This window comes from Plecotus auritus (genome assembly GCF_963455305.1).
Source record: "Plecotus auritus genome assembly, chromosome: 1".
In the NCBI taxonomy this organism is placed as follows: domain Eukaryota; kingdom Metazoa; phylum Chordata; class Mammalia; order Chiroptera; family Vespertilionidae; genus Plecotus; species Plecotus auritus.
Window position 1 is genome coordinate 45,726,697 of NC_137770.1, and position 14,564 is coordinate 45,741,260.

The window sequence follows — 14,564 nt, forward strand, 5'->3', positions numbered from 1 at the left end:
TAAATTCAAACAGAAATGGCGACAGCTACGGAGCTGGAAAGAGCAGAAGGCTAGGGTTGCCCCTGGCGTTGGAGGAAGCCAAGCTTTTCGCACACTCTGGCCGGCCCAGACCTCTGCTTAAGGCTACAAAGTTTCAATTATAGAAGATACATAAATCCCAAGAGAAATGACTGCCGCCATGGAGCAAGCAGAAGGCTTGGCTCCGCTCCAGGCTACAAAGTTTCAATTGTAGAAGATAAATAAATCCCAGATACCAGGGCCTCTGCTTGGGTCGCCAGGGGGCATGGCCAGCCTGCAAACTACCACAGGCCCCTCGCCCATGCCGCCCCACGCCCCAAGGGAACCCCCACCCTGATCCGGGACACCCTTCAGGGCAAACCAGCCGGCCCCCACCCATGCACCAGGCCTCTATCCTATCTAATAAAAGAGTAATATGCAGATTGACCATGCGACTCCAACATACAAGATGGCTGCCCCTATGTGGTCAAAGATCCTGCCCCCATGTGGACACAAGATGGCCGCCACAAGATGGCCAGCAGGGGAGGGCAGTTGGGAGGGACCAGGCCTGCAAGGGAGGGCAGTTGTGGGTGATCAGGCCAGCAGGGGAGGGCAGTTGGGAGGGACCAGGCCTGCAAGGGAGGGCAGTTGGGGGTGATCAGGCCTGCAGGGGAGGGCAGTTAGGGGTGACCGAGCCGGCAGAGGAGGGAAGTTGGGGGCAACCAGGCCTGCAGGGAAAGGCAGTTGGGAGGGACCCAGGCCTGCAGGGGAGAGCAGTTGGGGGAGACCAGGCCTGCAGGGGAGGGCAGTTAGGGGCAAACAGGCTGGCAGGGGAGCAGATAGGCATCAATCAGGCTGGCAGGGGAGTGTTAGGGGGTGATCAGGCTGGCAGGCAGAAGCAATTGGGGGCAATCAGGAAGGCAGGCAGGCAAGCAGTTGGGAGCCAGGAGTCCTGGATTGTAAGAGGGATGTATACATCCCTTGAGGGGGTCCCAGATTGGACAGGATGCAGGCTGGGCTGAGGGACACACCCCCCCCCCCCCCGTGCACGAATTTCGTGCACCGGGCCTCTAGTATAGGATAAGATTGCTTAAATCGGGGGTGGGGGGAAGCCTTTTTCAGCAGGAGGAGATGCTCTTGGCAGACAAAAATACATAATCCCTATATTTGGACTGATAGCCAGCCATATGTACTATACTGCCAAACAGGTCATTAAAAAATTGGACCGCTTTCTTACACTTTATACCAAACAGCTGTTGCTCTTAAAACCCCTCCTCTGACCCCACCTTAGGTTCTGCCTTTGCAGTTCGTCCAGATTAGGTTCTGATTGGTCAGTTTCTATGCCAGTCAGCGTTAAAAGCTCCTCGCAGTTCACCCAGATTTGGTTCTGATTGGTCCGTTTCTATGCCAGTCAGCGTCTCTGGGCCTATCTCTGGGCTTGATCCACAGCCGCCATGGCAGGTGCGGATCAGAGGCTAACGATCTCACTGTGCCCGCCTCGCCCCGCCCTCCCCCACCCACCATGCAGGCTGCCAGCCTTGCTGTGATAGGAGCCTGTGGGCCACGGGGGAAGAACGAGAAGTGCTCCATGCACTTCCTGGTGACCAGTTGTCCCTCTGGTCCTTTAGGTCGTGATGGCCCCTGCCCTTTTATAATGTAGATGATGCTGCTCATTTAGGCAAGTTTAATATTCTCATAGTTATTGGTCATTTACTATGAATTATTAAATTTTTGGCCAACATACACATTTCCTTACATTCCCTCTATTCTGTGAAAGAGGGGGAAGGATAGGGAAAGGGAGGAAGAATGGGGGAGAGAAAGAGAGAGACATATCAATGTGAGACACATCAGTTGGCTGTTTCCAGCATATACCCTAACCGGGGCCAGGAACGAACCTGCAATCAAGGTACATGTGACCTTTCAGTGCTCAGGCTGACACTCCAACCACTGGACATCACTGGCCAGGGCAAATTTAATGTAATTTTAAAAGAAATTTTAATTATAGATATTACTAGAGGCCTGATGCATAAAGATTCGTGCAAGAATGGGCCTTCCTTCCCCTGGCTGCCGGCACCGCCTTCGCTCCGGCTGGAGCCGCCTTTCCGCCTTCCCTGGAGCGGCTGGGGCGGTGTGGAACGCCTGCGTTGTCGCCATGGCAACAATGCAAGCATCCTACCCCCGGCAGCTCGGCGCCTGTGTATGCAAATTAACCCGCCATCTTTGTTGGATTAATTTGCATACTCCTGATTGGCTGGTGGGCATCTGGAATGTACAGTCAATTTGCATCTCTCTCTTTTATTAGTGTAGATTCTGCAGGGTATATACAATGTTTATCTAAAGTTTGGTTTTAGTTTACTTGAAATTAGGGACACATTTGAAATGAGGTATCCATAGAAGTTTAGCATGGTTTGGTTCTCAGCTTTTTTATCTGATATCTCTATAGTATAAGAATGGGATTAAGAATGTGACAGCAGATGGACTTTTCTTCCCTTTTCCCCTTTTTTTTAATGAACTTTTTTGGGGTGACATTGGTTAATAAAATTATATAGGTTTCAGAGGCACAGTTCTATAATACATCAACTGTATGTTGTATGTTCACCACTCCAAGTCAGATGAAGTCTTCCTCCTCCCTGTACACTCTTCTACCACCCCCTAGCCCCTTCCCCTGTGGTAATCACCATGCTGTTGTCTGTGTCTGAGGTTTTTTTGTTAATTGTTTTTTGTTTAATCCTTCCTTCTTTCACTCTTGAATAACACTTGACCCACTACTTGTGTATAACCTTTGTTCTTATGCTGATCCCAAGTCAAATACAATAGGTGTGTATATTTTTATTCTCCTTAAGTCTGGAAAAATATGTGCCCAATTGTTAACTTTTGTTATTTGGGAGAGTTGGTAAGATTGAATAGGGTTACTCTTTCTACTTTATACTCATTGTTAGAAAAAATAAAAAGCTTCTCTTTTTGGGGAAAAAAGATAATACTTAAATGGAATTTCTTGCTTCTTGTAAAAAGGAAGACTCCTAAAGATTATAGTCCCTTTCATATCCGGTTCTATGAGATAGCTATAAATCTTTAGGAAACCAGCAACTTTTTTTTTTTAAATCTTCAGATAGCTCAGAACTCTCCTAGAAAAGAGAGCAAATACTTCTTTGCTTAAAAACTTAAAAAGTCAGGAAACCTATTGCTTTTTAGTTGCTCCTAAATTTTTATCCCTAAAGAATATGGAAATGGTTAATCTTGTTCTATCAATAAAGGGTGAGCTGTTGTCTATGAATTAGATGATGGAGAATCAATTACTTATAAAAAAAAATAGGTTTTAGAAAAAAAGTAGCCTTTCTTCCTCCTATTTAACAATTGACCATTTTCTGACTTACTGAAATTTTTAATTCTGTCCCTAGAAGTAACTTACAAAAATACTGTTTGCATATACTTCCAGAACTTAGAAACAGAATATGTTCTAAATTATTTAATTTTAGTGAAGTTATGTTTCTAAGTCTGCTCACAAAAATCTTTAATGCATCATATAACTGTAATATCAGATAAAATTAAGAGATTTAATCTTTAGCAGAAAAAATACTCTCAGGAACATACTTACTTTCTAATATTCCTTACACACACTCCATCGCCAGTCCCCCACAGCATTGTGGAATGGATTCTGTTTCATTCCTGTGGCTTGCTTCCAGTGTCACCATTGACCCAGCTCTGGGTATAGGTGGAAAGAAATAGTGGGCACACTGTTATAGGGGGCAGGTGCCGGGGACTTAGACTACATTATGATACCTGGAGCTGAGAAGGGCAGCATTTTTGCTCCTAAAGCCAGCTTCTACTGCAGTGTGAACACCATTTTGGTTTCTTTTTGTTTCTTGGTGGCATTATAGCAATAGCTGTTTGCATATATGGGTTATTTATAAGTAGTGTTTGAATAGAGTATTGTCCTAGGAAAAACAGCAAAAGAGATGCTATAAGTATAGGCTGTGGAGGCGTTTTTACAGCCTATTTTCTAAATGATTTACCTGTATATCTAGAGTAAGTGGCTAAAAATTAAACTTGGGGAAGTAGATTATTTGGCCAGGTAAGAAGGTAAAAATAATTAGGCATAATAGGATGAATTATAGGCAGAAGAGAAGAAATTATACAGAAACAGCAGGGGCAAGAATTTCGAATAGAAATTGGTGCATTGCTTACTTTTCTTCTCTATGTTGTTCCTTAGAGTGCTTTTTCTTCTTCCCAAAGGGTATCCTGTAGTTACTGTGATTTTGTTGCTTCTATCCATAATCCTATTCTTGATGCTAAATACTGTGATTAGGAAGTCAGATAATTATCTAAAGCTTTTTCTCTTTTTCCTTTTTTAAAATACTTATACAGAATATTTATACACAGTATGTGGCTCATACTGGCTGCTCAGTATTTGCTTACTGTTTCCCTTTTTAAAAAGCCTTTTAAAATTTATATTAGACAAGTGATCCTTTTGGAATAATATAGTAAATGAATTACCAAAGGACCATTGGGTAGGAAATATTTGAAATGATCATTAAAAATGTATTTACCAGAATTTATAAAACTTTCTATTATGTTAGCTCTGCAGTATGATTTGAGAAGTATAACTTCATTATCACATAGGTATATGCCTGGCTCTAGTTCAAGTTCTTTGTCTAGTCTTAGTATTAACAGTAAAAATTATTACTCTGAAGCATCTTGGTCTATAGTCCTTTAGGCCATTCTGATGTTTTAGTCACTAAATAGTATTGCAAGAGATATATGGCCTCTTTGGGTTTCAGTTTTTTCATCTGTAAAATAAAATTGGATTAGAGTGCTGTCTTCAGATGTCTTTCAATTCAAAGTATAAATTACTGCTTTAGTAGTTTGTGGCATGCTACCATCTCAGTATGTGATCTACCTACCATTGAAAAAGGCCTTCTGAGATAGATATAATTTTATATGAGTCCTTTCCTACATTGTGGAATCTTCTACAGTCTACTTAGTCTCTCATTTTAAAAAGAGCTTATTTGCTTTCTGCTTGAGTTTTTCTGTTTTTTTGGGTTTTTTTGTTCAACCCATGAATGATGGTTCCTCTTCATTCCTTCTTCTTTTTAGCTCCTTGTTTGCTGTAGAGAACAGCATTCCTCATCTATCAAGTCCTGCCAGTGTGGCTCAGTAGTTGAACATCAACCCATGAACCAAGAGGTCCCTGGTTCGATTCCCCATCAGAGCACAAGCCCAGGTTGCTGGCTTGATCCCATTAGGGGTCATGCAGGAGGCAGCTGATCAATGTTGATGTTTCTCTCTCATTAACATTTCTTTCTCTTCCTCCCTCTCCCTTCCTCTCTCTCTAAAATCAATAAAAAACATACACTTTTTAAAAAGCCCTATTGACACTAATGACACAAATGACCTTGCCCATTTTATGTATTATTTGTAGGCCCAGTGTGGTCTAAAGCATTCTTAAGTTCCTGACATTTAGATGAACTTATAAATAGCATAGAATGTCTTCTTCAGAAATTATAGAACCACAGTGTTTGAAATCTGTGTTTATTACTATCTAGTGTTAATCCTATCTAATAAAGAGGGAATATGCTAATTGACCATCACACCCTCACAAAGATGGCAGCGCCCACAGCCAATAAGGAGGGAATATGCTAATTAACTGTCACGCCCTCAAAGATGGTGGCACCCACAGCCACAAGATGGCAGCACCCAGTCCCCTCAGCCCTGCCTGGGCCGCAGGCGCGTGACATGGCTGGGCCCGCCCCCAGGCGACCTGGGTCCGGCCACTTGGCGCACCTGCCTCCAGAGTCCCCCAGTCCCCTCAATCCCCCAGCCGCCCAGGGCTGGCCCGAGGTGCAGGCAAACCTTGGATGGTGGCTGCCCAGCAGCCCAGGGCCGGCCTGAGGCACAGGCAAGCCGCCAGTGGCAGCTGCCCAGCCGCCCAGGACTGGCCCAAGGTGCAGGCAAGCCTCAGATGGTGGCTGCCCAGCCGCCCAGGGCTGCCTGAGGCTCAGGTAACCAGGGCCTGCCGAGGCTTGCACTGCTGACAGTGGCAGCAGCAGAGGTGTGATGGGGGCGTCGCCTTCCCGATTGCTGGGTCGCATCCTGCCCCTGAGGGCTCCCAGACTGTGAGAGGGGGCAGGCCGGGCTGAGGGACCCCCCCCCACTCCAGTGCATGAATTTTCATGCACCGGGCCTCTAGTATTAGAATAACTGACACTTAAGATGAAAAGAAATGGGTACTTTGAAATTGAAATGAAGTAGTAACTATTTTCTCCTCTCTCTAAGAAATAGTATATTTAAGTAGCAGTTGACTCAATTATAGAATATGGTTTGTTTAATTTTAATAAAGTTGATATTTATAAAAATAGACCAGTTGATTACTATAAATACATATTTACGTGTGTATTCTGATTATATGTATGATTGTGTTTTTAAAACAGATACGACCATATTCTGAAGTGGGAACTCTTCCAGCTAGCTGACCTAGATACATACCAGGGAATGCTAAAGTTGCTTTTCATGAAAGAACTGGAACAGATTGTCAAAATGTATGAAGCCTACAGACAGGCTCTTCTCACAGAGTTGGAAAACCGCAAGCAGAGGCAGCAGTGGTATGCCCAGCAACATGGCAAGAATTTTTAAGTAAATTTTTAAAAAATAAAAATAGAATTTAAGTTTTATAAGGGCTTTAAAATATTCTCACAGATAAAAGACTGCAAACAAGTACTTTGGTTAATAAAGGCAGCTTTTTAGAAATTATAAAATTCTAATTTTACACGTATTTTATTAAAAATACTCTTATTGAGAAAAAAAATGTTTATCACCTTAGAGCCAACGTGGCAAACTTCTTAATGCTGCATATTAGGAAACTGCTTTGAATATTCTTAGTGGAGACAGATGCAGCAAGAAATGTCATTATGAGATATTAAATAGGAAATGATCACTTGATAAATAAACTCTTACAGTAGCAGTACCTTTCTTTAAAAAACAGCGAGAGATAACCTATGCAGTATTTAAAAAAAGATGTTTCCTGCTTTAGTGTGGAACATTGTCTGGAATTGAATGCTTTAAATGTTACTATTGTGTATAGTTCAAAACATAAAATGGGATTTGGAACCTTTATTGTGATAAATCTTTATATATAATTTATGGTATTTCCCCCCCCCCCCAAAAAAAAAATGTAAAGAACGTCTTAAATGTGATGAGAAAGTATTCTTTTGGTATGAAAGAGTGAAAGGCCTTCAATCTGTAAGGAATTAATTTTGGCATAAGGCCTGTGTGGGAGAGCTGTGTACAGCACTTAGAGTAGCTGACATCACTTCCTTACTTTGGGCCAGGGCTCTTTCAGCATTTAAGAGCATGGCTCTGATGAGACAGTGGAGGGTTCCCTATAGCATAACATGCTACCATCCTAACAAGCTGGGTTGAGCTGCCAAAAATGACAATCAGGGATTCATTAAGAAATCTTGGTCAATAAACTGATTTTCTTTTATCTTTAAGACTTTGTAACAGAACTTTAAAACCCAGTATTCCCATTTTTTTTCCTTTTGAGTTAATAGTTACAAAGATATCGTTCATAATTTGTGTAGTACATTTGATTGCAGACAAATTTATGGCACTTCTAGCCTATAAATCTCCAGAATTCCATTAATTTTAACGTTAGTTGAAGTAGCTCTTCAGTTATATTTACATGTGTTGTAAATATGTAAATATGTTTTTTTTAGGTAATCTTCCCAAATACAAAGCACTCCCAGTTACATAGCAGTGAGTTTAACTTGTTGATAAAATGTTGGAAATATTAAATGTTTGATTTTATACAACCAGCTTATTAAATATATTTTTGTGGAAACTAAATGTTTGAGTCTATATTTTATACATAGTGCTATAAATATTCAATTTTTCCATTCATAAGACCCATCATCAAAGAAAACAGTACATTGAAAGGGGTATTGAAAAATGAAAATAAGCTAGTGGAATTTTATCACTGGGAAAGTTACTTTGCAGGGCATGTGATCAAGCTTTTCTAAGATTTACGCTTACATACCTTATGAACTGTCACACACTCTTCTATCTTAATTATTCTTTTCTGTTGCTCCTTACTTTATATTACTGTTTAATTACGGCTTAGCCATTTCAAAGAAAGTTAGAAATTACTGTTTTAGTGCTCCCAGATAAGAGGCATTACTTTTCTTTTTTTCATTACCACACTTTTTTTCTCTTTAAAAGGTGTATGCTCAATGAAATTCCAATATAGATTTTAGTAATTTGAAATACAGTATAGAATCACTGTTTTAAAAGAACTGGGAGGTACCTATTTCTTAAAATGGAAACCTAAATTCGTAATGTGGTCAACATTAAAGAAAATGCATTCTGAATTTTTAAAAGTAAGATAAACCATCATTATTCTTTATCAACACTCCCAAATATTTCCAAATTCAGTAAGCATTTGTTTTTAATCTTAGGAACCAGAGTAAACTTTAATCGTAGTTGACATATTAAAAGAATAAACCTATGATGAATACATTTCTTTGTGTAGCAAATGAAAAAATATACAATGCAGAAACTCAAATACATACAAAGTGATCTATTGTGCATTTTTTATCAAGAGGTTTATATTCTATATTAAATCATAATATAAAAAGCAATACATAGTTTTTGATAAAGCAACTGAAAAGCTTTCTTAAATGTCTTTAAAAATAAGAGCTTATGGTATATGTAAGATGATACAGATTGAATCAAGCCTTTTGAGTTGTGATGCTGTGCTTTAACAAATGACTATGAAATAATTTCAAAATTCTTCTGTAAAAACTAAATGAGCATATCCAAACAGGGAGTAATATTTTACCACATGGTTTAATTATAACCCTGTAGTAGAATTTAGTAAATTCAAGCAGAACACATGTACTGTCATCATAAATAGATAACTTTAAATAATAACAGTATATTTGAAGACAAAATCAGGAAACTGTACATGTTAACGAAATAATAACCATGCATACGTACATCTGCTATTAAACACTAAAATAAAAGAACAAAACCATTTTTGCAGTCTTCAGAGGTGTTTGGTATTTACTCTTTCTGATGGAAGCACTGAATGTTTACATGGAGACATGTAACTGAAAATTGGTCATGCACCTGTATTTTTTAACATTTGGATTAAGTTTTCTTCTTTTCTGATTGTTCAGTAGATTCTGACTTTGGTGCAGGAAAAGCCTGATGATACAGATGTCTGTGGGTTGCTGCTGCATTGTAAAGCTTGTATAAAGCCTAAAAAGATAAGAATACAGATTTTAAAACACAGATGTAAACATTTTTCTTTTTAGTGTAATTAGTTTATGGTACTATATAAAAGTTAGCTTGCTAAATTTGGAATCTATATCATTAATCTCTATGGAATATAAATTAATAACTCATATCTTAGAACCCCAAAGTATTTTCAGCTCGACAGTGTGTATTACTGCTTTTGTGGATTGACCTTAATGGTAAATGTTTTGTTCTCGGACTGCATTTCCTTTTTACCTGCACACCTCGTGGAGCATAGCTTCCTAACCACTCACTATGCCCCAGGGGCTTGTTGAGAACTTGTTGGTTTTAGAGAAATAACAGGAGGTCATAACTTCTGACTGCCAATAGCTACTGTATTGTACATAGCTAGACCCTTTGTTCTCAGGGCTTCCTTATAGGTTTTTCAGAATGGGGCCACCTTTAGTCTCCATTATTTCCTCATACAGTCATGCAAATAAGCACATATGTTGCCCCCTCCCTCTGCCACACTGGGGTCCACTCAAACGTTTTCTTGCCTTATTTCTGTTAATTAGTTCATATTTTACAAAATCTTATTCAGAAACATTTCCTCAGAAAGCCTTTCATCATTAAAACTACCTCTAAATTGTTCTTTGTGTCTTTATAACAGTGCTTGAATCGGGAATTTTTACATATTGCTTTATATAAGTGTTCAAAAATACTTTAATGTTCTTTCTCACCTCCCCACCTAATGTCTAAGATAAATTCCCTCTTCTGACTTTCACATAATGAGCACTCAGTTAAGACCAACTTATTTTATGTAATTCTGGAGTCTGGTAAAAAAAAGTCTGAATATTTTTAAAAACTGGATAAAAGCTTGCTATTCTTTAAATAGTAATTGATTCCCAGGAAATACCATTAATTTTTATCTTTTGTATCTATATGGCTATTTTCATATTCTAATGGTACCATCATCAGTTCTATGGATGCATATTGGTGCAACATGGTATTGTTCTAGTTCTATTATATTCTGATTCTAACACATTTAGTTTAATCCCTGTTCTTTCAAAAGGTTAGATTTTTTTTCCTTAGGGTTTGCTTTGTAAAGTTGAAATTTGTTTTTACTTTAGTGAATTTGTTTTACTGAATTTTATGTAAAATAATTCTTTATTGACTTGTAAATATTAAGTTTATCATTGTTATTTGATTACAGGACATAATCCAGTCACATGTAACAGCAGAAACTGAGTAAAGAATTAGGCGTTGTCTCTGTAGTTCAGGACCAGTTTTGCTTCCTGAACACGACCTGACTCTAGAGATAAGTTTTCTTACGTAACAAATTATTCCCTCCTGGAAGCTTAGATTCTTCCCTTAGATACAGAGTTTGCACATTGGTGAGTGATAGAATGAAAGGGTGGTGGGAAAAATGAACACCAATTTACAAGTCATGTCTGAGGTATGCCAAGAAAGTTATGCTGCATTTTTGGCCTGGAACCTGCTTAAAGTGTATGGGTAACTGTCACTCAAAAGTCAAAGTTAAATAAGTGCTGTCCAGTGGTTAAATTTCCTCAAGATTCATAACTGTACATGTTTCATTCTTCAGAAGAGAAAAATGCACAGTGTTGGAGCTTAGGAATTCTGAAATCTCCTACATACTTAGGAAACAAAACCGATAAAATATTCCCAATACTCATGTGTTTGTGTTTCCTATGTATTTCAAATCACATGATGTCTGGAATAAAATATTGTTTTAAAACCATGTTAAAAATTCACAATTATAAATGCAAGGAGAACATAGGAGCAGTAGTTATCAAAGATTTTCTAATCTACATTTAGACATCCTTTAACGGCTAATTGGTTTATAAAAAAAAGTCATAATGTTTTCAAATATAAGCTCTTAGAAAAATTTAACTTACCTCATTTGTACTTCCCTGTAGCAAAGGCAGTTTAAAAGGGAGAAAAGAAAAGTATATATCCTGTTTCATTAATAGCATTACAATATTCGGCATTGTTCACAGTATTAATTTGTGAGCATTTAAGAACAAATACAGGCCCTAGCTGGTTTGGCTCAGTGGATAGAGCATTGGCCTGCAGATTAAAGAGTCCCGGGTTCGATTCCGGTCAAGGGCACATGCCTGGGTTGCGGGCTCAATCCCTAGTAGGGGGCGTGCAGGAGGCAGCCAATTGATGGTTCTCTCTCATCACTGATGTTTCTATCTCCCTTTCTCTCTGAAATAATAAAAATATATTTTTTAAAGAAAGAACAAATACTGCAAATTTTTTGTTTGTATTACATATTTACATAAATCTTTTGAAAAACCCAATTTGATATCCCTTATAGGTTTAGCATCATATTCTAGGAGGGCATTGGTTTTTTTCCTCAAATAGGCCCTCTTCTATCTTTTGAGGTTGAGGGGCTATTTGAGACAGTGGCTCAGTGGATCCAGTTTTTAATTGATTTTTTTAAATTCTCACCTGAGAATATGTTTTTATTGATTTTTAGAAACAGAGGGAAACATCGATGTGAGAGCAAATTATTGATCAGTTGCCTCCTATACACTCCCTGACCAGGGATCAAACCTGCAACTTAGGTATGTGCCCTGACTAGAAATCGAACCTGCAAATCTTTTTGTGTACAGGACGATGCTCCAACCAAGTGAGCCACCTGGCCAGGGCTTTTAATTCATTCTTTTCCCATAGTGCTACCATTAGTTCATCTCAACTAGATTTTTCAAAGTCACATGGTAAATCCATTAAAATTGTATGTGTAAGTATACTCTTCATGCTGGGAGAAGAGTATACTTACACAGACCATAAATGTTCAAAAGTTTTAACTCCAAAATTTTCTGGAGAATCTCAACTTTAGCTTCACTAAATTCCCCTAAATTTTCATGAGGTAACTGATATTTCCAGAATGACATAAAGAGTTGATTATTGTTCTAGGTGTATTTATAATGATTTCCCCTGTCCATAATCAATTATTTAAACAATGGACCATGGCGAGCCTGACTCCCTAGGTTATGGTTATTTGGACCATAAAGAACAACTAACTGACCCATGAGCAGCTGATCAAAAGGTTGACCTGGACTCATGGCCTGGTGCAAATGTCTAGTTCAAATAAAGATAATCTGAAGTAATCAGATATTGCTTTTATGAGTTGGTACTAAAAGAGACAGTGATACACAATTAAGTTAGTGGTTTGTATATGATCCTAACAAAGCCAATGCTTGTCAAATAATAAAATAGGTCATAAGTATGAAGTAAGGCTAACATATAGAGTCACAAGCAGCTAAATAAAAACAATGTGTTTTCTCACACTTCTTTTAACAACTTTTTCTTTTAGGATAAAAAAATAAAACCACTGCCTAATCCAGCCGTGGGCAAACTACGGCCCGCGGGCCAGATCCAGCTGTTCTATCCGGTTCTCTTGCTCTCCCCTCCGCTCCTTTACTTTGAATTTATATTAGTTCACACAAACACTCCATCCATGCTTTTGTTCCGGCCCTCCGGTCCAGTTTAAGAACCCATTGTGGTCCTCGAGTCAAAAAGTTTGCCCACCCCTGGCCTAATTCATGTATTTTTGAAAAATATTGAATTGTTAACTGGAAAACAGTTGTTGGGACTTCACATATTATATTATACAGTTAGTTGGTTGTATCTGGCCATCTTTACATATTCTAAAGTTCTTGAAAACTGGGCCCCTAAGTCATGTTCATCTGTATATTTCCAACATCTTAACATAATGCCCTGTATATAATATAGACAATCAAATGTACGCTGAATTTAGTTGAAGAGAATTAAAGTGTTCCTACCTGGTCCCACAAGGCTGCAGCCACCTGGTCTATTACAGCTCCCAGCTCTCGGTATTCTCCAGAGTACCGGATGTATGCCCAGGTGCACAGGGTGATAAGGGTCAGTCCCATTATCATATTGCATAGGCTAGCTATGATGTCCAAACCAATGAATCCAGTCACACCAGCAATCACATATGTGATAAAAATGACAACAAACAGTGTGGCTGGAGTACGAGCTGCATGGAAGATATTTTTGCTATCATTGTGCTTGATATACTGCATATAAAGTTCATCTATTTCATTCTCCAACTGCTGCAGGTAACGCCGGCTAAATTCCTCCCCACCCATCTTCTTCACCCCTCGGAATAGCTTCACAGACTCTTCCTTAAGCTCCAGATGTTTGGTCTGCAGGTCATTAGGGGCCAGAAATGGTTTGTCACCACCACAAATCTGTATCAGATGCAGAAGTATTGTTTATGCAATGCAGAGTAAAATTAGCAACTGTAAACATTTTCACTTAAATTTGTTAGAACATAATAACCAAGAAGTCTGCATATGTTTTGTCAACCCACATATCCACAGTTAATAACTATCAGGTGTGACTATAAGTGGGACTGTTGCTTTATAGGTTACTTATATAAAGTCAGTTTTAATTTTTATTTTCTTTTTGACACGGGAAAGAATATCCATAACTTAATCCAAGATGAAAAGACATGACACAAAGTGAACTGCAAACTGAGTTCATTTACAGAATGAATCTAAATTCAAGAAAACTAGTCCCTTTAGGAAATTTTTTCTAACTGCACTGAAACAATTTTGACAAATGAAGTTTAATTTAAAACAATGAGCAATGCTATAAAACTCTCAAGTAAAATCATTAAAAGCTTTATTTGGCAATTTCACTGGTTTTTGTTTCAATGGAGCCCAGTCATTATTTTCTTCAAGAGACTAAATGGAAATATATTAAATGTTCTTGGACTACATTTTCTGTTTTCTTCAGAAGTTACAAGGGAAATCTGTTATTTATACCATTCACTTTGGTTATTTGAGATTTAACTACATAAAGGTACTCGCATTCTAATTACCCCTTAGTTATGTCATAAACACCATTTCATATACTATATTTCTCTTGGCTCCATCAATTTTGTATGTGATTTTAATTTTATAACATTTTCAGGGGAAAAAAAACCCATTACATTAGTAGATATACACAATAATTTTTAGGTGCATCCTCATTGAGATTGTTAAAACAAAAAAGGAAATATGGTATGTAGAAATATTAGCCCTTAAAGTTTAATTTGTTTTTTCCTAACAGGTTTTTATAGCTAAGATAGAAATTCTGGAACTGTGGAATGAAGGGAGGTAAAGTGGAGAGGGTAGCATGTTATTTTAGCCACTAAATCTTATAAATTGGTGGGAAGAACTGACAAAAATAAAAATGTGTGTATTAAATATAGAAGTAACATTTAAAATATGTTGAAAATTGTGCATACAGAGTGTTCTTTTCTTGGTTTCTTTTAAAATATTTTAGGAATACAATAA

General features: G+C 38.2%; 2 protein-coding genes across 8 annotated transcripts in view; one reads left to right on the forward strand and one right to left on the reverse strand.

Annotated features, from left to right (window-relative positions):
* Window positions 1–7,891, forward strand: part of SAV1 (salvador family WW domain containing protein 1) — a gene marked incomplete at its 3' end in the record, with an annotated part of 33,165 nt that extends 25,274 nt beyond the window's left edge. For 2 of the 5 annotated variants that reach the window (XM_080680076.1, XM_080680079.1), the window contains exons 5-6: window positions 6,426–6,613; window positions 7,710–7,891. In XM_080680076.1, coding sequence (XP_080536202.1) covers window positions 6,426–6,613; window positions 7,710–7,747 — 226 coding nt within the window. Of the gene's footprint in view, window positions 1–5,091; window positions 5,219–6,425; window positions 6,628–7,709 lie in introns of those variants that run through there. The other 3 variants (XM_080680077.1, XM_080680078.1, XM_080680080.1) reach the window with 3 other exon arrangements.
* Window positions 7,749–14,564, reverse strand: part of ATL1 (atlastin GTPase 1) — a 64,016-nt gene continuing 57,200 nt past the window's right edge. For all 3 annotated transcript variants that reach the window (XM_080677374.1, XM_080677373.1, XM_080677375.1), the window contains 3 exons: window positions 13,041–13,472; window positions 11,145–11,159; window positions 7,749–9,252 (listed from right to left, as the gene is read on the reverse strand). In XM_080677374.1, coding sequence (XP_080533500.1) covers window positions 9,142–9,252; window positions 11,145–11,159; window positions 13,041–13,472 — 558 coding nt within the window. In that variant the 3' untranslated portion in view covers window positions 7,749–9,141. The remainder of the gene's footprint in view (window positions 9,253–11,144; window positions 11,160–13,040; window positions 13,473–14,564) is intronic.